The sequence below is a fragment of the Euprymna scolopes genome, chromosome 41, assembly GCF_053919585.1.
Source record: "Euprymna scolopes isolate OS-2025 chromosome 41, ASM5391958v1, whole genome shotgun sequence".
Classification (NCBI taxonomy): Eukaryota; Metazoa; Mollusca; class Cephalopoda; order Sepiida; family Sepiolidae; genus Euprymna; species Euprymna scolopes.
This window is the reverse complement of record NC_136522.1, coordinates 25,068,936-25,093,797: the sequence shown is the minus strand read 5'-3', so window position 1 is coordinate 25,093,797 and position 24,862 is coordinate 25,068,936. Positions and strand designations below refer to the sequence as shown.

At 35.6% G+C, this 24,862-nt stretch overlaps 2 protein-coding genes across 3 annotated transcripts in view; one reads left to right on the top strand and one right to left on the bottom strand.

Moving 5' to 3' along the window:
• The window catches only part of LOC145266438 (ER membrane protein complex subunit 10-like), a 32,892-nt gene extending 32,295 nt beyond the window's left edge, over positions 1-597 (bottom strand). Inside the window, exon 1 of the mRNA XM_080122116.1 lies at positions 266-597. The gene's annotated coding sequence lies outside the window, so the exon portion shown is untranslated. The remainder of the gene's footprint in view (positions 1-265) is intronic.
• Positions 1-24,862, top strand: part of LOC145266437 (retinol dehydrogenase 7-like) — a 45,846-nt gene that overhangs the window by 748 nt on the left and 20,236 nt on the right. For both annotated transcript variants that reach the window (XM_080122113.1, XM_080122114.1), the window contains exons 2-4: positions 857-1,179; positions 19,608-19,734; positions 24,385-24,470. In XM_080122113.1, the coding sequence (XP_079978239.1) occupies positions 882-1,179; positions 19,608-19,734; positions 24,385-24,470 (511 nt within the window). In that variant the 5' untranslated portion in view covers positions 857-881. The remainder of the gene's footprint in view (positions 1-856; positions 1,180-19,607; positions 19,735-24,384; positions 24,471-24,862) is intronic.

Genomic DNA, 24,862 nt, shown 5'->3' with positions numbered 1-24,862 from the left:
CACCCCCCCCGGTGTTAATTGAGTTTCTAAACGTTATTATTACAGCAGTTTGTATTCTGCATAAGTACCCTGTTTTGTTTAAAATAATGTATCAGTGACAGGCGTTAAAGCTGAAAAGTTCAAGATGATCTAAAATAAGGAAACAAGACATCGGAAATAGTTAAAACTTATTTTTAGAGGATATAACCATTTTAATTTATCTATGCTTGTTAAGTCGACAGATCGATTTTTAAATATGTGGTTTTAAGCAAAAATAACTACTTACTTAATAGTCATGTCGAAAATAGTAATATATCCAAAAATTATGAAAATTCATCGAGTAGAACACCTGCTATTGAATTTTTAGTACAAAAAAAAATGTCGGTCAATTTTTACGACGTACCCTAGCGTATTATAAACATCCCAACCTCTCCATGTTAAGAACGGCTTTCGGAATAAACATCTCCCAACCTCCCCATGTTAAGAATGGCTTTCGAACTTGGGAGGTGTTTATTCCGAAAGCCGTTCTTAACATTGGGAGGTTGGGGTGCTTATAATGCAGAGGGCACGTCGTAAAAATTGACCAAAATGTCTCTCTAAAATAAAACGTCAGCCATTAAAGTAGCGAAAAGGGAGATAAGTATCTGTCCTGTATTCGCAATTTTCAAGGTGCTCACATCTAGGGAAAATGCAGTTTCCCCCTAATTTTTCGTAAATTACTTTTAACTATAAATAATTTTCTACTCGATAAATTTTCCGAATGTTTAAATATATTACTCTTTTCTACATGACAAGTAAGTACTATTTTTTTTTTTGTCTACTCAAGCACCAATTTATTTCTTAACACTGAATTTTTTAAAAAAAACTTCTTTTTCAGGTGACTGCTCCCTAATAATTCCGACATGATGGATCTCGACTTAACCGGCGAAACTAGTGATTATATGTTTTATTCGATGCTTTATTCTAGCGTCACCATCGTTTTTGCGATGGCCGTACTCACCAAATTCCTTACAAATGAAATCCGGTTTGGGTTTCGATCGTTCCTCTCGTTAGTGACTTTATTTCTCGGCGAACCCTTATGCCAGTTCTTAATCAAAGGACCCCATGGAGTGGGAACATTCACGTTGGCATGTGTTCTTGTCTATTGGATTCTACCAGCCAGCCAGTATTCGGCCAGAGATAAAATCGTACTTGTCACTGGTATGTATTATCATTATTCCAAATATTTATTTTAAAACAAAAGTAGTTTCAAGTCTGAGTTAAAATGAAAAAATATCCCAAAAATCAATTGCAATACTGTTACAATTATATCGACTCTCGATAATTGCTGAAAAATTAAACAAAATACCTAGAGAGTTATAAAGAACGTGAGTCGTATGCTCAGTCCGTCAAGTCTAAAGTAGCTGAGCACAGCTTGGTTCCCACTTTTGACAAATAACAAACAAAATCTTGAACAGAGGCATGTTCTCTATCCCAACCATCATTAATTGCACCAATGATAATTTTGTCAGCATTTGACGAAGTTAAACTTTTTGTAAAGAACTTTGCAGCAAATTTTACCCTTTGCGATCAGGGCCACCTATCCCCCTACCCCATATTTTCTACTGTGACTGAAAACCTGCTATGCGACATACAAATATCTGTGCATGATGTTGCCGAGCTTATCAAAAACCTTGATTCCAGTAAAGCATAAATAAGTTGCTGAATCTGTGATAAAGAGATGTGGTGAAGCATTTAAGCAAAAATAACCTACTCGGTGATATGCAATATCATTTCCGTTCTGCTAGATCTCTAGCTAATGTGCTGTCTAATCACAGAGGATTAGTGAATCTCTTGATGAGGGCTTCATTTTTGAGCAATAGCTCTTGATATATCAAAGGCTTTTGATAGGATATGACATAAAGGTCTACTTCAGAAGATTTCCAGCAATGTAATTTAAATCCTTTGGTAATTTAGAAGAGAAGCCAACAAACAACTATACGAAACATATTTTTCAAATTCGCTCAGGGAAACTGATTTTTTATTTTTTTTTATTTTTATTTTTTATTTTATTTTATTTTATTTTATTTTTTTTTTTTTTAGATTAAATAAAGAGCAATAAAAACTACTTGAAAACCAAGACTATAGAGTCAGATAAGTATAACATTCACTTTTATTGGCTATGGTAACATTTATTTCTTGTATATATATATTTTTTCGTTGTAGTCGTTTGTTGGCTTCTCTGCTAAATATTCAATCCTTTCTCTATGATAGGTTTATAAGAGTAGTTATCGATGAGCAGAAATAAGAACCTCCTGATATAAACGTTGGTATCCCTCAGGGTTCCATCCTGGGCCCAAATTTTTTCCTGAGCTTCATCAATGATCTCCCAAATCACATTCTTAGATCCTTCGTAAACATTTCTGTAGAAGGTACTACCAAGTATGGCAATACTTCAAAGGCCAGCAATGGCCAAGATCTCTTTGATTCTCTTTCTTCTGACCTTGAAGATGTGGGGGCAATGGAGCAAAAGGTGTCAGGTTAATTTTAATGCATTCAAAACCAAGCTTTTCTCTTTCTTCCATCATCAGCGCACTTACTGGCCCCAATTGGAATGAATGGCTATCCTCTTGGAGAAGCACCATCTTTGACAAACTCTCGATCTGAAATGGAACTCATCAAATCTATTTCAAGATCGTCAGAGAAATGGTTGGATCATTCTATGCTCCAGTAAATATCTCACTGCCGATGCATTCCTTTACAGAGTTCGAAGCTGGTTTTAAAATGAATATTTGAATATTTAGCAGAGAAGCCAAGAAACAACTATAACGAAAAAAAATATACATACAAGAACTAAATGTTACCGTAGCCAATAAAAGTTAATGTTATACTTATCTGACTTTATAGTTTTGGTTTTCAAGTAGTTTTTATTGCTCTTTATTTAATTGACACTCAAAATTCTAATAATTAATTCTACTGTATTCTGTAAGTTTAACCCTCTCCTGAAAACTAACAAGCTGCCCTACTCCCCAAGCTGCCACTAACACGCATACATTACACGACTTGGATGGGGATCCTCAGCTTTCAGCCCTTAACCTTCACATGTTGACCGATTGGAAGTCATGATCACTAAACATCTGTACATTTCTACCCCTAAGGCATGCACTAGTTTGTTCTTAACCAGGTAGATACTTACTAACTACGGTCTGTACTTAGATTTACAGCTATCTATATTACATAGCAATAGCTATCTCTTCCTTAGCTTTACAATGTTAAATACAAAAACTGAACCGATACTGTGTAACGCAAAATACAATTTCCTGATTTATAAACGAAAGCTGAAGATATCCTTATTAGAAATGGAAACCTACTTAACACCAAAACCCCCATACATTCGCATCTACTGGAAATCTCCCCATATATCTATTTACTGTACTATACATAATGTAGACGCCATAGCGTATAATTTACTTCCACCTGTACTGTATTGTACTTATCGAAAATGACGTTACTTGTATCTATTGAATACACATAACCCTTCTGCCATCTAAAATATCCAGAGCTTGTACAACAATTTTTAGTTAATTCGTAATATCAAGCCATTCTGTAACGCATTATCCTATTCCTAAGCCAACATAAAAATAAAAGGAATAAAATTAAATTTTACTTATTTTTTACTTATTTATTTTCTCAATTATAAATTTAAAGGAAAAAAAACATTAAGCCTTATTAATTCCTCCCAACAGACCTGTTTGCAAATATAGCTGCTTCTACTGCATGAACTCTTACTCACTCCCTCCTCCAGTAACAAACAATGAAATAGCAATGTCCCGTAATCACTTTGAGGAGTATAATCTCTCAGTAGATATATAACATTTATAAACTAACCCAGTAACAACACTAACCACCCTCGCGGGGTCGCAGAAATACCTGGATTAGGACCCAGGTGCGGGGCAAACCCTCTCGGTACTGATGGACCCGTAGATCTTCCGTCTAGAAGGAAAACTCTGAAGCTAAACCTAAGGGGAGGAAGGTCTCTCCAGTCTTGGATGACAACCTTCCTAGAGCTGGTGACTCAAACAAATTACCAGTCTGCAAACCTAAACTGCTTAAGGAGTAGATAGGCACTGTCTATCGCCCGGCTTCCATACTCCTTTGTTTATTAGCCAGGCGTAGAGGTTGAACCACTGGGAGTCGATCTTGTTTCCTGACTAGGGCAATGAACGCCGTTTTTGCCCACTCCCGACACATCTCAACCCTTAAACTGGGCACTTCGGAGTGCTTGAATACCGTAATGCCAGTGCAAGCAGATTGGGTTGACCATCATCTAATGGGTTGAGGGTACCGGATAGACAGTTCCGAGCTGCTGTTCCCGACTGGTAGTACAGGAGCCCTAAATCTTTGGTAGCGCTTAGAGCGGCTGCTCCATCAACAGTTGTATAATATCGGGATGTTTGTAGTACCGTGTCGCTCACTCGTCCCCGGTGGACTATCCTGAGGCCATAATCCTAGTAGGAGGGACAGCTGATGATCTGCCTGTGTTGCATGTCTGGTGTTCTGCATAACCACTTGCTCAGCATCCCTTACCTAAACTGAAACTCTTAAAAATAAAAATGATAGTACATTAAAAAATTACGCTAAAACCAGGCCGAAACTCAAACAAAAACAACCTACCTTCTCCCTTGAGGCTTGCATTTACGAACATCGGTGGGCTTAGAACTAATTTAAATGATGTTGAAGCATTTCTCCTAACAAACACCCTGGATATCTTAGCACTAAGTGTGACTAACCTACACTCCTCCATCCCCTCTAACTACTTTAACATTCCCAGATACCTCCCACTCTGCCGTAAGGACTCTGACAGATATATGCATGGGCTTGGAGTCTACATTCAAAACACTCTCCCCTTGACTAGAGAAACTAAACTAGAATTGGACAATCAAGCCTTTGTGCTTTAGACTTAACATGCTACACAACATTAGCTACTTTTATTTTCTCTACCGCTCTCCCTCGACCCAGGTCTGTACCCTAATAAACAAAGTCTCTGACAGCATAGATACAGCACTTTCCCTCGACACTAGCACACAAGTGCATGTATTTGGTGACTTCAATATCCACCACAGCAACTGGTTTGGATTTTCTACTCACACAGACGCAGCTGGTACCACAACACATAACTTCTCTATATCTCATTCCCTATCACAGATGGTTACGTTTCCCAGACTAGCAAGAACCACATGCATCTGTTTCTGACCACAGTTCCCGATGATTGTGTAATGCATGCCCACAGCCCTCTTGGGAACGCCGATGATGCAGTGGTAATCGCCCTAAACTCTAGAGCCAAAACTGAAGAGCCACTGTTCAAAACAACGAGATATTATAAAAAGGCTGACTGGGAAGCCATCAGGGACACTCCATGGCAAAATATCTTTTCACTTCCTGCTGAATATTGCGCAAATGAGACCACTGAATGGTTCAAAACTGCAATTAAAGCACATGTTCCCATACGCAAATTCTATACCCTACTCTCCCCAATGGTTCACTTCAACTTGTGCAGCTGCCATAGCGCAAAGGCAGCATGCGTACCGCAAATTTAATCGACATAAGTCCAGTTCAAACAGACAGAAGTACATAGAAGCCAGAAATAACTGTAAGAAAGAAATAGCGACAGCTAAGAGAGAATTTACTGAAACCACCCGAAGACGCATCGAAGCACAGAAATTAGGAACCCGAGACTTTTGGAAAATCTACAACAGTGTAGTAAATAATGGGCAATCGACTATTCCCCCACTATCCAACAATCATGAGGTTGTTTGCTCAGCAACCGAGAAGGCTAACATGCTTGTCAGATGGTTTGCCTCCAACTCCACACTGGACTCTGCTAACCACCCCCTCCCTGACTTTCCTTTGCAGACAGACGCCACACTAGACGATCTGAAAATCACCCCTGCTCAGGTGCATGCTATCATAAAAAAGCTTGACACTGCAAAAGCACGTGGACCTGATCTCATCCCGGCTGTGCTATTAAAAACGTGCGCCACCAAAGTCGCTCCAGTTCTCTCCAAACTTTACAACAAATGCCTTAATGAATCTTGCTTTCCTGCCTGCTGGAAAACTGCTTCTGTAGTGCCAGTTTTCAAAAATTCTGGTGAAAGAACTGACCCAGTAAATTATCGCCCCATTAGCCTCCTCCCACTTTTCGCCAAAATATTTGAGACCATAATTACCTAGCTTTAGTCCATCACCTTACAGATGCTAAACTTCTGACTCACCAACAATATGGATTTAGGCAAGCCCGTTCCACAGCAGACCTAACTGTAATCTCAGAACGTATATACCAGTCACTGGACAAAGCGGGGGAGGGTAGAGCGGTAGCTCTAGATATATCTAAGGCTTTTGACAGGGTATGGCATAAGGGTCTTCTCAAGAAAATCAGATCATACGGTATCATTGGAAGAATACATAACATAATTAGATCCTTCTTAGATAAGAGAAAGATCCAGGTTGTCCTTGACGGTCGTACATCTAAACAATATGATATAAATGCGGGAGTGCCTCAGGGGTCTATCCTTGGACCTCTGTTATTCCTAATATTCATAAATGACCTCCCTGACAAAATTGTCTGTGAGATAGGTATGTATGCTGATGACACCATGCTCTATAACAGACACGACAGGAAAACAAATGAACACATATATCTAAAGAAATGGCAGAAACACTAGAGGATGACCTCCAATCTGTAGTGGAATGGGGACAAAAATGGATGGTCACCTTCAATGCTGCCAAGACTAAACTTGTTTCCTTCAATAATTACAAGAAACCTTCCCTACTGCCAATAGCAATGGCCAAAGACTCTTTATTTGAAAGTACATCTTTTAAACTCCTCGGCCTAACGTTCACAGGAAACATGAATTGGAACAATTACATTGAGAACATTGCCAGGACCGCTGCGAAGAAGTTAGGTTCTCTCTACCGTGCTAGAAAGCTATTAACGCCTGAAAGTATCCTATACCTCTATAAGACCACCATTCACCCATGTATGGAGTATTGTTGTCATATTTGGGCTGGTGCATCTGCCACTAGTCTCTGTCTCCTAGACAAGTTTCAAAAGAGAGTCGCCAATCTGATAGGTCCTGAACTGTCAGCTAAACTTCAGCCTCTGTCACATCGAAATGTTGCATCCCTCTGCCTGTTCTACAAGTACTTTAACAGTGAATGCTCTGATGAACTGCAAGCACTTGTGCCCCCTCGACATAAATACCCTCGACAAACCCGACAAGCAGCTAAATCCAACCCCTTCACAGAGATCTCTAGATGCAAGAGAGCCTTCTACTCCAGTAGTTTCTTCCCCAGAACAGCTAGACTTTGGAATTCCCTTCCGGATCCCTGCTTCCCAACTGTACTGACATGCAGAAGTTCAAGTGTAATGTGAACCGACATCTTGCTGCCCAACTTCCTACACAGTATCCCTAATGCTTATGTCCCCGATAGTAGGCCCCTACAACAAAATGGCAATGTGCCTTGTTTGGGGTGAAAAAAAAAAAAATATAAGTGATGCCCTTTTCTCTTCCCTGCAACCTCTTTCCCACAGAAGAGATGTTGCAAGCCTGTCTCTGCTTTGTTGTTATTTTCATTTAAGTGCTCGTCTGAACTCCAATCTATGGTCCTCCCCCCCTTGCCAAACTTTAAAAAAGTTTCGTCTAGCTACAACCACTATCAACAATGTCCCTCACTCTCTATCTGTCTAACTCTAAATGCAAATCCCATGAACAAAGCTTCTGTCTTGGAACTGCCCACCTGTGGAACTCTGTTCCACTCGCCTGCTTTTAGCTGACCACAATATGGTTGTCTTCAAGTTTAATGTGAACAAGTTCCTGCTGAGCCATCCTCTTAAATAATCAAGTTACACTCTTGCTTGATGACCACCATATACTCGTTAACCTTAACCCTAACCCTAATCTTTGAGTGGCATTCGGGTTTTGATAAGTGGTGATTCCCTTGTACAGAAAAAAAATAATGCAGAGAAGGTACTGGGCTGTACTTTTGATAGTATTTTCAAGTTAAATTAAAGGTTTACAGTATCTTTTATTAAATTGTTAGGTGAAAGTACTGAATAATGACAAAACACTCTCTCTCCATGTTAAGAATGGCTTTCTAAATAAAATTATTTCAGCCTGATGCTTTCTCTGCAAAATACTAGTAGAACATTTTCACACAATTAGTGAGATTTTATTGGATGATTTTCTATCAGTATTTTATTTAATTTTCAATGTTTAAGCAATTATCGAGTCATTAAGACCACCATATTTTTTTTTTGTTCTGACTCTACGGACTTGACACTTTTGTTTCGAGGGGGGGGGGGGAATAAACCATTCAAAATAAATTAAAACATAAAAAAAAGGTAAATAGAAGAATAGCATCCGAGATGCCTTCAATAAGTTTCCAGAGGTTTTTCATATTTTTTTTTATTGATAGTACATGCACATGGAACTTTAGTCTTTTTTTTTTGAAGTAATCTCATCCGCCTCATCACAGCCTCTTTCATCTCCTCAATTGTCTCATAACGACAGCTTTTAAGGTTTTGCTTGAGCTTAGGGAATAACCAAAAATCACAGAAAGCAAGGTCAAGGGAGGATGAGCCTATCTTGGTCAAATAGTCTGTGACAAGGATGGAGCACCTTTGGGACAAACTTCACACAAATTTTCTGTATCTTCAGTTCCTTGCGAATAATTGTATGTACAGTGCCTACACTGACCTCAAACTGCGCACTTAGACACGCGACGGTCCTTAGCCATGAAATTCTTTATTTGGCCAATCAACTCTGGTTTTCTGACTTTCTTACTCCTCTCATCCCTCTCAGACTCTCTGGCTTCCTCGAATCCCTTATGCCATTCAAAAACTGATGATTCATGCAAGATGGTTCAAAAACAGTCTGAAGCATTCCATACATTTCTATGGCATTTTTTTGTCAAAGTTTAAAACAGAACTTTATTGCAAGTCGTTCTTCTAATGTGTCTTCATGTCCAGAATGCATTTTTGAAATTCACTAGCTGTGACAATAAAGCTTCAGTAGGGTGTATTCCAAATCCTGTTGTAGCTGGTCATTTGAACTTGAAAACATAAAAATTGGTCAGTTATCTTTTATAAGATGTTTAACAATAACATATTGAGTTTTCAAAAAAGTTTACAACAATTTTAAATGCATGTACAAAAAAGTCTTGAAACTTATTGAAGGCACTTTGCATCTTGCTTTTGCTAACATTTATTTATTATATATATTTTTCACGTCTTTTGTTTTGTTAAGTACCATAACAAAAAAATGCCTCTTATTTTTTATGCGATTAATAAATTCTCGATTTGTTAGTTTTGAGTTCTTTCAGAGTTACTACCTCATTTTCATGAATACGCTTCCTCCTTTCACAGTGGCATACAGAAGAGGGAGTAACTTACAGAAGGATGGGGGAGTGGCGTACAGAAGCAGAGGAATGCCAATGCAAATTGGATGGTAGAGGAGGTATCCACTCCTATTCAAACATCCCCATTTCTCATTTCTTTGTATCAGAACTTTAGTCTTTGGTGCATATAATCAAGGAGTTGTCTCTGGACATCCAGCTATTTCTTTGCTTGTGAAACTAGTCTAGAAAGGGTGGGGGATGAAAGTTCTCTAGCATTGTTTCCAGCTGAGTAGAAAGTAGACCATAGTTTTTTTTTTTTTTTTTTTTTTTTTTTTTTAAACTTTCAGCCATTCCCTAACCTTCGTTTCCCCTCATATTATTTGAAAGGAACTACTAGATCAAATTTTTACATTACAGGGAACTCTTGGACAACATTAGTGATACCAAAAGTGTTTTGTTCATTTTGCTGGAGCATTTGACTATGAACTGAGGTACATTATGGGGAAATAATGCAAGCAGATGGATTTCGACCCAATCTGCTACACGTCAAAGCATCTTCCTGGTCCACGCACATAGAAGTCACTGCTACGGCCAGGAATCAGAATTCTTTGACATCTATGGAATAAGACATGGTTGTGTTCTTTCGCCCACACTGTTGAACTATGCCATTGACTGGATTACCCACAATGCACTTGCTGAATTTTCTGGTGCCTCTGTTGGCTGCATCTTAGTTTTGACTGGCCTTCACTATACTGATGATATAACCATTCTTGGAGAAACTTTGCCAACATCTAATCAGCCACAAACAAAATGTACCACCTTGCATCTAAGAATGGTATGGAAGTAAAAGCTGCCAAAACAAAACTCTTCTCTGTAGGATTCTTACTATCTAAGAAAAGCATGATTCTTAACAGGGAAACATTAGAGGAGGTTAATCGCTTCAAATACCTAGGCTCAGTGTTTGTTGCCATAGGTCAGGGATATGAAGACATTGATGTCCAAATTAACAATGTCTGGCATGTATTCAGTTGCCTAGAACCTCGTCCGTAGTCTCATCCTGAGATCACAATAAGCACAAAAAATCCAGATTTATCGAGTGCTTGTTTGGACGATTCTTCTTTACAACTGCGTGACCTGGCTGATGAGAGCTGCAAATCTTAAAAGGTTGGTAGTATTCGACCTATACTACCTCTGCCAAATTCTGCGGGTCAGTTGACACCATTTTGTCTCTAATACACAAATCTGGACACCATGCAGAATCATCCCCCTTAACGAAGCTATTTTAAAGGGAAACCACCTAAAGACACCATAGCATACCATCAAAGTCGACGTCAACCTACCTCTGATCCACAAATTTATGGTATTCGCTACGTGCATGGTCTGCGTTTATCTGGGATGCTGCGCATTTTATGGGAGGAGTAGGCTCAACTCATCCTGAATGAATCTCACCAAAAGTCAATGTTTCAGCCGATGTAACTTCCAACCTTCTTCAGGTATATCTTGTCGCAAGAGCTTGTGTGGCACAACAAATAAAGTCCTTGGTAAAATTCAGTTGTAAGTGACACTCTTCTGGGAGTTCAATCCTCAGTGCAGGCGATACTCTCAGCACAATTACGAATTATTTACCTCCTACCTCTCTAAAAAGATACTTTCTTTATACGAATGGGACTTAGCAATCCTGACCCCCCCCCCCAAAAAAAAAGAAATGCGATAATTTAAAATTTAGCTGTGCCAAAATAAAAATGGGCATTCTGTCATGGTTGATCGAACAAGATTGATGAATTGATGGCTTAAATAAAGGGTTTCATTTGGAATTGTGTGTAGATTCCTGAGTTGGACAAAATATGTCTGAAGAAAGTCGGCGGTTACATTGGCCATAACATTCAAGAGAACAGTCGCCCAATAATCCAAATAATACAAATTATCAGTCCTCATCTAAGGAATTCAGAATCAGTCTTTTCTTATTTTGTTCTTTAATCTTCACATTTCACAAGCTGTCAGTTCAACATGAAAATGCCCAAGTTTGACTTGAAGATTTAAAAATTGTGAAAGATTCACCTGAAGACCGATAGTCAAAATATCGTGAATGTAACAACTTGGATGAGAAATTATCATCTTAAGAATTACAAAACCTAAGAATGGTAATATGAGGTTCAGGACTTTGAGTACTTGTTAATTCGCAAATAATGTTGGAGGTGCTTGTTAATGCTGTATTTTTTATTTCAAAATGGAAATTGATATATTAAACTGCTAAATGATTATCCAAAATTTTATTTTATTTATTTTTTTAAAGACAATTACATGGAAACACTATGAAAAACTTGGCAGAAAGAAAGAAAAAAAAATAGAATGATACAGAAATGGGGAATACATTTTGTTAATTTTATATATGAAATTGATACTCTCACTCTCAATTCTCTATTTTTTTTTTTTTTCCAGAATATTTACATGTAATCACAAAGAAAAAATCTCATCTTTGTGGCTAGAGGAGGGAGTGATTCAGCAGAGAGTGTTAACTGCGGAAATTTACCAAAATTATAGAATTTAAATTTTACTTGTCTCAAAAATAATAAACTTCACCTCTGCAGTTTCATATTTCAGTTATATTTATTTACAATTATATCAGCCATTTGTGTGTAAGAGCAGTTTTAGAGGTCGACTGGTTGGTTAGATTTATATCTGTGTTTCTGAATTTGTTTCGATACATCTATGCATTTCTCTAAGCGGCTCTGTCTGTTGATTGATATGTCACGCTTTGACTTGAAATAAGATTTTCATTGCAATAGACAAATCTCAAGAATCAAATTGATTGGCAAAGACTAGCAAAGTGCAATAAGTCATGTATATGAACAGAAGCTGCATATGTGTAGATATTGTCCGTTTTGTCTGAGGTAATTTTAATCTTTGATATGATAAACATTGTCACTACCTCTGCTAACGGTCCTGGATATGACCTTAAACTATATCCAGTGGTGAGGCCCCAGCTTGTGGGCTTTGGGGAGTGTGGAGCCACCCTTTAATTGCCATTGCTCCCAGGTCCACTCTGACCCAGAGTGGTAGTACCTGTTAGGGTCCCAACTATGGGTTAAATAGAAACTGACTTGAAAACAACAAATATATTCTATTAAAAAATTTTTCTTCAAAATCTTTGGATTCGGCATTAAATAACCTGAAAAGGGTTGATATGCCGTAAAACAAAAACAAGCAACAAGCAAGCAACCTCTGCTAACCTGTTTTATGATCAGAAAACATTAGGGTTCATACAGACTTGAAAAGTCCTTGAATTTTTACTTTTGCCTTGAAAAGGTCTTCTATTATTGCCTTGAAAAATCCTTGAAAATATGGAAAATGTTGTGAAAAGACCTTGTAAATTGTATTATGTCCAGTAAAAATTTGTCTAAATATTAAAAGTAAGATTGAAATAAATACTATTAAATTGTTTTTTAAGTATTAATAAGAAAATAACATTAAAAATATTTTTTTTAAGCATTGAAAATAAAATCGAAATACATTGTTCTGAAATTGAATAGTATTATTGTGGATAGAAGAGTTATATCCCTTTATCCCAAAACTACCCTGAGTAGTTTTGGGATATAGACTCAAATCTGTCTATTTTTGTTTTCATTTATTCTTTTTTGATTTGGGTGGGGGGCACAAGGGGGGAAGAGTAGTGGCAACCACCATAAATAAAATTATCCCCCACCTCTCTAAAAAAAATACTTTCTTTATATGAACAGAACTTAGCAATCCTAAGTCTCCCCCCCCCCAAAAAAAAGAAATGTGATCATTTAAAATTAGGCCAGCCGTGCCAAAATAAAAATGGACAAGATGGCAGCTATCTTAGTTTGAAATTAAGTCATAGAGTAAATATTCGAGCTGAAATAAAAAGCATTTAAAACTACTTAAAAAAAAACAAAAAAAAACTACAAAATGATGCAGGTAGATTGCAAAGTAACTTTTTTTGTCCATGGTAGCATTTATTTGTTGTATATTTGATTTTTTTTTTTTTTTTTTTTTTTTTTTTTTTTTTTTTTTTTTTTACTACTTTTTTGAATCCCTGTGGATTGTAAAACAAACCCCCTGATTTTTTTTTTTAAACTTGAATTTTGTAAGAAGGCCTTGAAAAACTTTGAAAAGTCCTTGAAAATCTATATAAACTCTGAAACACAGAATGCCGCCTTTCTTCAATTGAAGCAGAAGCAACTATGGGAGGTAATTTCCTCCCAATAATTCTTGGAAAACTCGGGAAAAGTTTCCACAGTTGCAAAAAATCTTGTATATATGTTATTTTTACGTTATTTAATTTTTAGGCGAACAGTTATTTTTATAATATTAAACAACTAGCAGTACCTGTTAACAGCGCTGATCAGTGGAAGCATGCCACCCTCCCTCGAAAAAAAGTTAAAGTATGGTTGTTGTTGTTGTTGCTGCCCAACCCCTAACTTCCTCATGTTACGAACGACTTTCGGAATAGACACCACCAACTCCTCATGGTAAGAACGGCTATCGGAATGTCAAGAACGTGTGGAGAAAGTATTGATCAACCCTCAGCCTTAAAAAAAAATTTTTTTATTTTAAATAGCAGCAGGAGAAAAAAAATTTGACACAGTAGGCATTTAGTTGTTAATGCTGACTGGTTAATTATTGGCCTCCATGCTTAAAAATAGTTGGTCTTAAAGTTTTACTAAGAAGCAGAAATTTTATTTAAGGACTAAAACGTGTAATCCTATCCTATCCTAATGAAATGAAACGAAACTACTGTGTATTTATCTTTGATTATTGTTTTTATTAATTACTGCAATAATTTCGCTTATCGTCATAATCCCCCAAAAATAAAACCCAAATAAAAAATAAACCCAAAAAACACACAAAAGGAAAACACCCCAAAACCAAATGAAGGTTTTTCGTTTCATTTTGATAAAAAATAGGAAAATGTAGAATGTAAAAAAGCACATAAACTCTTTTCAATGTTAGAACCCCCCCCCCCCCCCAAAAAAAAATAATAGTTACATTGACGCGAACCTGAAACCCCTATATTTCGACTCTGTTCCTTTATCCACTGGTCCATAGTGACGAAATTGAAATAACATGTTCGTTTTTTTTTTTTGTTTTTTTTACTATTTCAATTAAATCAAGAAAGAATGCAAGCTGCTCGCCGTGGTTAGCGGAGGAACGATTTTCTGCGACCCTTGTTGAATTCGCTGTATTTTTAAAAACAGAAAAAATAAAAACTCGTTAGCGTACATTTATAAATATTGAACTCCCCCCGCCATAAAAAAGAAACGAAAAATACAAGAAATGTGGATTATATATTTTGTCTTGAGTATTTTTGAAAGTTTTCTATTTGGTTACAATGTAATTTAGCTAAATATAGGACGGTAAAACCTGATATGATGTAAAGAAATCTGCAATGTAATTGTTTAAATGTAACATTCTATAAAGTACCCCCCTCCCCCCCAAAGGAAAACACACTAAAAACAAATGAAGGGTTTTCGTTTCTATTTTATGCAGAAAAAAAACAAACAAATGAAAAGCCCCCCCCCAAAAAAAAACAAATGTATCTTTTAATTAGAAATCCAAAGTTTTATAAGTGAAAAAAAGAAAAACATGTTAGTGAACATTCATCTATAAATATAAAAGCGAAAATGTATGTATGTATGTGTGTTCGCTTTTTCTGTATGTCTACAAAAGGCTGTTTTCAGAGAAGCGGTCGGTCGGTTCACAACTTTTTTAAAACTTTTTATATCACATATAAATCGTAATATCTCACAGCTAACAATGAAGCTCGCCTGTCTATTTAATTTGCTCTTTTTCAGGAAGATAAATATTCAACATTTGTCACTCGCCGCATGTGGGTTAGTCTTTTTCCTATAACATCTTGGGAAAATAAAAATTCCGCAGTCAAACTTGATCTCATTAACTCATTAAAACGGGCACCTGCCAAATCCAAGTAATTAAATAAATTCAAATGTGTTTCTGTTAGCATCTCGCGTTGGGGCAATGTTTAACGTCGCACATTTTTTTTTTTTTTTGGTTTTCTTTTTCACACTTTAATTTACAACTTTGCCTCAAGAGTTTGGGTTCGATCCTTATACTTACTTTTTTTTTTTTTTTACCCCCCCCCCCTGTACTGGTAGTTGTAAGTGCATGAGTGTGCAATCCAGTTAATAATGGTGTCAGATCAATATACGTATAATGGTTATGGAAGTACCCGGTCCTATTTAGGAGAGTGAGAGGACTTTTCAGAAGGGGAAATATAAGCTACTTCATCTTTAGGTCTTGGTAATCGTGGTGATTTCTCTCCTAAGAAGATAAGATAAGATTTTATTATATTTAATAAATGTGTCTATAACAGAATTCATAAGTTACATAAAATGGTGGGTAAAACTTTACACGAAATAAATTCAGATCTCATTGCAAACTTATAATTTGGTCCAGAGGGGAATTTCTGCAATCAAATTATTATATAGAAGATTCTGAAAAAATCTTAGATGAAAAACAGACTGAAAAACACTGTATGTTATGTGTATTTTGTTATTTGTTTTGCATAAGTCACATTAAACATTTAGAGTTACTTCCCTTGTTTGTTTTTGTTTCGATTTATTTTATAAAAACAAGATGGCCACAATTTTTCACCTGCTAACACGATTAAAGTGGTTTCTTTTAGTAATTCAGTAATATTCTGTTAATTTCGACTGCTTTAATTTGGAAGCTAACATTGTAATTTATTAGAATTGACAAAAAAAATCAGTAGAAACCATTGTTTTTATCTGGAAATTTCATTTATCGACTACAAAATCTTGTTCTGATAGTGCAGAAGCGTCAAAACTTCTTCCCTCGTGTGTGATAATGTTTGAAAGTGAAACCTGGCTGGTGAGTTTTGAGATTGTGTTTTATGGAGAAGAATGATGCAATAAATGTGTAATGTGAGTTTTGAAGACAGGCTTAGATTTCATGGCTTCAGAGAAAATCTATTTTGAGACAGTATGAAGAGATCTGTGCAGAACAGGAGACTCTGCTGGTTTGATCACATTGAACAAAATGATGAGTTCCTATGTTAGCACATGTACAGCAGTTGAGGTAGTCGGATCAGTAAGTGTGGATTTAAAGAGAAAGAGGGATAAACACCTGGCTAGAAATAGATTAGTTTAGAAGTTCCTGAAAGCTGTCCAACACCTGTCAGAATGTAAAACGGATGTTAAACGGAATATGATGAAAGAATGGATGGATGAGCCTATTTTTCTCTCTTTAAAGGTACACAATCTTCAACTGACTGTGAGACTCTGAGAAAATCAACTTCCTCCCTCCATTTGCTGGAATACATACAAGTTGTTTGTAGTAGACCACCCAGCATATACATGAGATTCTGCAATACTTGATGGTGTAAAAAGGCTCAGAGCAAGTGGTGTTCCATATAAGTAACTCTCCGACTTTAAAAGCAAAAAGTTTTTTTTGCTGTTTGATTATCGAGCATCACCTTGGCTGACTTGCTCAAGAAGTAATGTGGTTCTAGCTGAACTGAAATGTCGTTTTACATTGAGCATGGAGTGATGAGGCAGAAGACCAACATTAAATCTGCAATTTGATCGCATTAGCATCCCTATGTCAATGGTATAAATGGAGTCCAGCCATTGAAACTGTAATCTTGATAATGTTGCCTAAAAAGTTTCTCAATGATGTTTGGGGACTTTCTCTCTCTCTCTCTCTCTCCCTCTCTCTCTCTCCCTCTCCCTCTCTCTCTCTTCCTCTCTCTCTCCCTCTCTCTCTCTTCCTCTCTCTCTCCCTCTCTCTCTCCCTTTCTCTCCCTCTCCCTCCCTCCCTCTCCCTCTCTCTCTCTCTCTTGAAAACAAACGATGACCATACTCTTCATACCAAGCCTATATGCATACCATTATTTCAGTTTTCTTATGTGAGTAATCTCATTAAGGTTTGAAAGTTCAGTTTATTCAACTATTTCATTCATGGTTGGAGAGGGGGGAATAGATTTTTACCTTTCTCAAAATTATTGGTGAGAGTGTTTATTAACCTCTGCTCCAGAAGGTAAGTTTTGAGAAGTAAGCACACTAAAAAAAAAGTGCAATCTGGTCAACATAAATTGTCTGATCAACTTTAGCTGCATCCCCCTGTAGGGATGCTTCAGATAAATAACAATAAACTAATCCCTCCTCAAAGAGAAATTAAAATCAGAAGAAATGAAACTGGCACTAACCCAAATGTGAGTTTAACTGACTACCTCCAAAGGGATTATGGGATTATGAAAATCACAAGCAGTACCGGTTGTATGTATGTCCCTGTTAGGGGAGATGACAATGCTATATTTTTGCGACTCTTGCAGGAAGATGTCGACATCCCCCACACAGGTGACCAATTTGGGAATACCTGGTGCTCCATCTGGTACCGACCATGTTCGATGTTGCTTAATTTTGGTGATCTAGTGAGAATCATTGTCAGCGTGATTATGTCAAATATAAAACCAGAAGATGTGGACCTCCCAGGAATGAATGAAACTATAGCTCAGCTTCACAGTTCAACTGATTGCCGATGATGTATCCTTGATTGGTTTGAACAATGTAACGCCATGTTGAGTATGGCGGGAATGATGCAAATGGATGTCATACTTCTACCTTTTTATAAATCAGATGAAGTGGAATCCCACATTTTCTTTTGAATTTCAAAACAAGCAATTCAAATTTTTTTTAAACAAAGATTGATTTGAATCGCAAGAACTTTACATCCTGTTTTTTTTTTTTTTGTTTTTTTTTCTTGTAGGTTGAGAGAGGATAACTAGTTTATGTGCAAGAATTGTAAGACAATAGTGATGGATGAGAACGATCATGTCGAGAGAGAATATTTGAATGGCAAAGCTAATCGGGTTGTTAAGCTCTATTACTTTGATCCCATTTGAGCACAGTGGAAAAGGTTTGATTGCAAGAGTTAGGAGTGGATGGAGTAAGTTCAGAGAGCTTCTTCCATTATTAACAAGCGAAGTGTGACAACTTTCGACCAAGGGATGAGTCTATCTCGCATGTGTATGTAAGTGTGATTGTGTAAGTGAGATCTGGCTGCAGATGCTTTGAAAGTGTAGGAATGTGTCACGTTTAGGAACTTCTATGTATTGTCCTGCTGCCAATTTAATATAAAAAAGATAAGGTTGTAAGGTTTGTTTGCAGACCCCGTTTTGCTGCTTCTTTTTTATTCATGCTACTAGCAAACAAGCCTTTCTCCATTTAGCGACATGATCACCACCTTGGTACACTTTATTTAACAATATGTATATATTATTAAAACTCTGGATCTTTTTTGTCTTACTTATCAAATAATGTAAACTAGCCTGGGTGCCCAGTGTTGCCCGGGTGTTTGGAGGTGTGTGTTGAGCAAAAAAAAAAAAAAATGTGACGTCTTTGCTGTTGCGCCCATCACCAAACTGGAAGTGACGTTGGTTTAAATTAAATCAAAAAGAGGGGATGACTATTGAAAATATCGGCAAAAAAAAGTGACCCTCTCCTTGTAGAAAAGTGCCCAGTTGAGGGTGAAGGAATTTTTTTTAGCCTATTTTTCGATATTTGTCGTCCGAAGGGTCGAGCTTCAAAATGGTACCAATCTTGTTAAAATCCGTCGCCTCTGTCGAAAGTTTTAGACAGACATACATACATACATTTAAACAGACTGGTGAGATTTATATAATGTAAATGAAAGATGAATGATGAGGGAAGTAATGGTGGGAAGCAAATTATGTAAATAAAAAAGATAAAAAAAATCAATTGATTAAAAAGATTATGTTACATTCCAATAAGCAAAACTTCACTAATCTTACTGATCCTCTTTCCAAAACAAAAATGTTGGTACAATTATGGACCGTTTTGTACACAAAATAACATCCTTTATTTGTATGTTAATCTCGAATATATTACCTCTGTAAAATTTAAATGGTCAATTAGAGAAAGGAAAATTATGTTCTCAACTTTTTTACCAACTCTGTTTTTGAATCGTAAAGAACTTTAATGGAATATTCGAATATTAATGCATCTCAGAGTTCAAGTGTTAACGCGACCTTGATTTTTGAGAACATTGACTGAAGTAAAATCAAACAGAGAGATATATATATTTATATATATATATATAATTAAAAATTAAATTAAAAATTACATATGTGTATAATTAAAAATTATATATGTATATAATTAAAAATTATATATGTACATAATTGAAAGTGGATAACATTCTGATAACTATGTTTTAATTTTTCTTTAAAGGTTGCGACAGTGGTTTCGGATTTGCAATTGCAAAAAACCTCGATAGTATCGGGATGAAAGTAATTGCCGGATGTTTGGACCAATTTGGTGCTGGTGCAAGAGAACTAAAAAATTCCTGTTCAGAAAAGTAAGTCTTTCTAGTTTGTATTATTTTTTCATCCAATTATTTTGTGAACATAAAGGACAACTGTAACAAAATTTCAAATTCATATGTCTTATAAAAAAATGAACTGTACTTTAACTAAACACTGATTTATTCTTATTAATAGGTATCGCAATAATTATCACCAATTCTTATTAATAGGTATCGCAATAATTATCACCAATTCTTATTAATAGGTATCGCAATTATCATTATGAATTATTAAAGGTGTCACAATTATCAACTTTTTATTAAATGGTATCACAATTATCAATTTTTTATTAAATGGTATCACAATTATTTTTAATTATTAAATGGTATCACAATTATTTTTAATTATTAAATGGTATCACAATTATTTTTAATTATTAAATGGTATCACAATTATTTTTAATTATTAAATGGTATCACAATTATTTTTAATTATTAAATGGTATCACAATTATTTTTAATTATTAAATGGTATCACAATTATTTTTAATTATTAAATGGTATCACAATTATTTTTAATTATTAAATAGTATCACAATTATTATTAATAGGTATCACAATTATTTTTTAACTAGCAGGACATGTTAACTGGCAATTCCCAGTGGAAGCATCCCTCCCCTCTCATAAAAATTAAACTACGGTTGTTGTTGGTGGCCAATCCACAATGTCCTAATGTTAAGAACGGCTTTCGGAATAGATACCCTTAACCTCCTCGTGTTAAGAATGTCATATGGTATTGACGTACCAAACCTTGCCATGGTAAGAACAGCTTTTGGAATAGACACCCTATTTTATGAGGAGGGAGTATTGTCAAAGTATTTGCTCCAAGTTTAACCTTGACATTTGTTGTCAGCATACCCACCCACAAAGACTATAAACCAAAAAAAGAAATTGGAGGCGAATGGCAGTATTTATCGCATGTGCGTAGAACAGTGAATTACAGTGCATAATGCATGTCATTATATCTCCAAAAAGTACTTGTCTCTGCTAAAGTTAAAATAGATTGTCTTATTCAGCATAGTCTAAAACCTATAGAAGTCGTCAGTTTAAAAGAAATTGTGTAGGTGGAGCTAAAGTAAAAAATTACCACAAAAAAAAAAGTTAATGTCTGAGCAGTGTTGAAAATAAGTCCTGTATAGAGAACTAAACACAAAACGATTATAATAAAAAAACAAAAAAACAAATATATAACAAAGCCTATCCATAGGCAATGTAATGAAGGGGAAATTTGTACTTTAGCAGCGTAAATTATTTGACAGACAAAATTATAAAAACTGGCGTAAATGTAGTCAGATACAAACTGAATCAAAAGTAATGAAAATGAGGATTTTTCTCAATGTAATTCAGGCTGTTAGTGTAAAAATGTGTTTTGTATAAAAAGAAATAGTTTTATGATTTGTTAGTTTGCCAACAAACGAAGCATCCACTGTAGCATTGAATAATAAACAAAAGGCAAAAGATAGAATCCAGAATGTCTCCCTCAAACCAAAGGGAAACAAAACCAAAAAAGAAAATATGATCGTGTAAGCAAATTAAATTTTTATTTTTTAAACAAAGATTGATTTCAACTGAATCGCAAGAACTTTACATCCTGGTTTTTTATTTTCTTGTAGGTTGAGAGGAACTAACTAGTTTATGTGCAAGAATTGTAAGACAATTGTAGAAACATTTTGATTGATGTAACCTCCGATCTTCTTCAGGAGTACCTTGTCGAACTCGGGAGTTTGGACAGAATTTTAAGCAAAACGCTTTATGGGGGTAGCATGCTCTTGTTTCGTCAACCATGACTGGATAAAGGTCCTGAGTAATTCACCATTGTATTTTTTTAGTCGCCCACATTGAGGATTGAACCTTCAGGAGAATATCACTTTTTGCAATTGATTTTTTCCAAGTACTCTAACCATTGTGCCACGGGCTATTGCATCCGAGTTCCTCATGAATGGCACGAAGGACTGTAGTGTTGTTGCTGAAGATGCTCCAAAATCAAAAAATAATTTTTTTTTTTTTTTTTTTGCCTAGGGAGCTACTACATTTATTGAGAGGTTCGTTCATATTTTCATCTCACAAGTTTGGACACTTGATCGAATGATATATTAAATCAAAACATTAAAGGAAAAAAGCTTGGATGAATTTTATTTTTTATCTTAAAGACAAATGTTTTAAAAACGCTACCATAACATGTACTGTTTATTTAATAAATAAAAGAAAAAGTTGCTGCAGCTTATTTTGTAAATGTTTTCATATAATGGAAATATTTGTTGGTACATAAATTTTTTTCTAAGAACCATACCATATCACTTATAAAAATAAGGAAAAGGTGCCGCCGTTTCTTGTGTAAATGTTTTCATGTAATATAAGTATTGTTGGTTCGGTGGTTTTTCTGTTAATACTCAGGTGGAGACGACTTGTATTCGTTTACTTAGAAATCAGTTCATTTTATCACTGCATAACTTAAGACGCATAAACCGTACGTGATCAAAAGTAAGCTGCGACAAAATTTTTTTTATTGTACCAATATGTAAATAATGTTAATCTAAATATTGCAAAATGGCATAATTTACGATGCTGAAACCAACGAAGCAACAGCATTTTCATTAGATGTAAAACATTACCAGAAGAAGCTGCGCTAACTTATTTGTACCAAATTATATTATTTATTTGTGTAACTTATAAGTAAATGTTATAGTAAGTTTTTGTAAACATTAGTTTGTGGAAACTGCCGATAGGAAATTATAATTGATTTAAAACAATTTGTGCAGATAATGCGTGTGTAGTAAAAAGTGAAGGTATAATAACTACATAAATTTGTATTATTTGGATTCAGCGGACTACAGTTCTCATCTTGAGTGTGATTTTCACAACGTTTCGGTTGATGTAACCTCCAACCTTCTTCAGGTGCATCTTGTCAAATTCGGGAATTTGGACAGAATTTTGAGCAGAACCCTTCATGGGGGTAGCATGCTCTTGTTCTGTCAACCATGACTGGATAAAGGTCTTGAGTAATTCACAATTGTATTTTTTGGTTGCCCACACTTCAGGAGAATATCACTATTACAATTGATTTTTCCAAGTACTCTAACCATTGCGCCATGGGCTATTGCATCCAAGTTCCTCATAGATGGCACGAAGGACTGTTGTCTTATGCATCTTCAGTCTTTTTGCTAGAGTCTGCATATATAAAGACCTGAAGCTGCTCCAAGAAGTCCTTGTTCCTCTTGCAAACCTCGGATTTGTTATGTGTTTTTTCTCTGAGTAATTAGGGACTTACCCTCAAGGACACATTCTTTGCTTTTGTAATGTTGTACATTGTCGATTTTGGGAAATGAAAAACTCAACTCTTTGAGTACAGTTACTACTTAGGGTCACAATAATTGCAGTACAGCACTCGACATTTAGCGTAATTTGTTCTTACTTTACCAGCTTGTTATACAAATCTGAAAGAAAACTAACCAATAAATTTAAGCTTTAATTTTATGTAAAGTTAGTTTGAATTTTAGCACACAACTATGGTTATATATGTGCATGTATGATGGTATGTATAGATCTATGCGTATATGACGGTGTGTGTGTGTGTGTAGCTGCATGGATATGTCAGTGTGCATGTACAGGGTGTTCCAAAATGTTGATCCCATTTCGTAGGCCAATAATTTTGACAATTTTCATTGGAATGACCTCAAATTTTCACAGCTTGTGTAGAAACTTTTCAAGTTTTTGTGTGTAATGTTTGGCATTTCTATTTTTTCAGGTTAAGAAATGCCGTTCACTTTAAAAGAAAAGGCATTTTGCATGTTAGAGTATGCTCGGACTTGGTCACCAAAGACAGTGCAGCATGCCTTCTTCACAAATTTTGCAAAGAAGGAACCAACAACAAAACAAATTAGGACTTGGCACCAAAAATTTAAAGAAAAGGGCTGCTTATACATACCTAAATCGCCAGGATGGCCATGAACATTAGCAGAGACAGTGGAGCAGGTTCATGAAGCCTTCCTGCATAGTTCTCGGAAAGTGTTAGAGCAAGTGTGGAAAACCACATTCCACAAACAACAGTTTGGCAGATTCTGAGGAAACGATTGCGATTTTAAGCCTTACAAGCTGCAGCTCGTCCAGGCCTTGGGGGAATGTGATAAGCAAAAACCTAAAGAATTTTGTGTTGAAATGCTAGATAAACTCAAAGAAGACGATTTTGATGATCGGCTAGTTTTTAGTGATAAAGCCAAGTTTCACACGAGTGGCAAAGTTAATACACATAATGTTCACATTTTAGGCAAAGAAAATCCTCATGGCACAGTTGAATACAAGAGAGACTCACCAAAAGTTAACGTGTTTTGTGCAATATTCAAGAAAAAAGTTTATGGGCCATTTTTCTTCTTTACGCTCATATTGAACATTTATGAAAATCTGTCATAGAACCAACAAATATTTGTACTTTTCTTTGTAAATTTAACCAATAAAACTTCTGACCTTCAACATAAAGTGTATTTAGTTTATTAAGATCTATCGAGTAGTTTCCGAGATATGGGCATTTAGAATGGTGTCAACCATTTTGGAACAACCTGTATATGTGTGTGTATATATCAATGCATGTATTTGTGCATTTTCTTTTTATTACTCTGTATTTATACTTTCTTCTTTTCACTTTTATAGTTTTGAAATTTTCCAACTTGACGTCACAAGCCAAACTGATATTGAACGAGCAAAAGAACACATAAAATCATTGGCAGGAGAAAATGGTAAATATTTCTGAATTGTCCATTGTTTTGCAATTTTTCAGATGATTATTTGGATCCCATTTTCATTGTTTTTATTTATTTATTTATTTATTTATTTATTTATTTTTTTTTTTGCAATGTTTCGGCTGATGTAATGTTTGATATTCTTCCAGTGGATTCCTGTGAATTTGATAATCTTTATGTTGAATTTGAAAACCCATGCTAAATTTCAATTTGAACTCCATATTTAATCTACGAAAGTTTGTTCTTGGCCTGTCAGATATAACTGAGTAGAAGTGTTTCCTTTTTTCTTTTTCTTTTTTTTCTGTCAATCTTAATTATCGTCTTTAGTTAAGATTGAACCATCAACCTTCAGAACTGATTGTCAATCAATCCCTTTAACCATTGTGCCA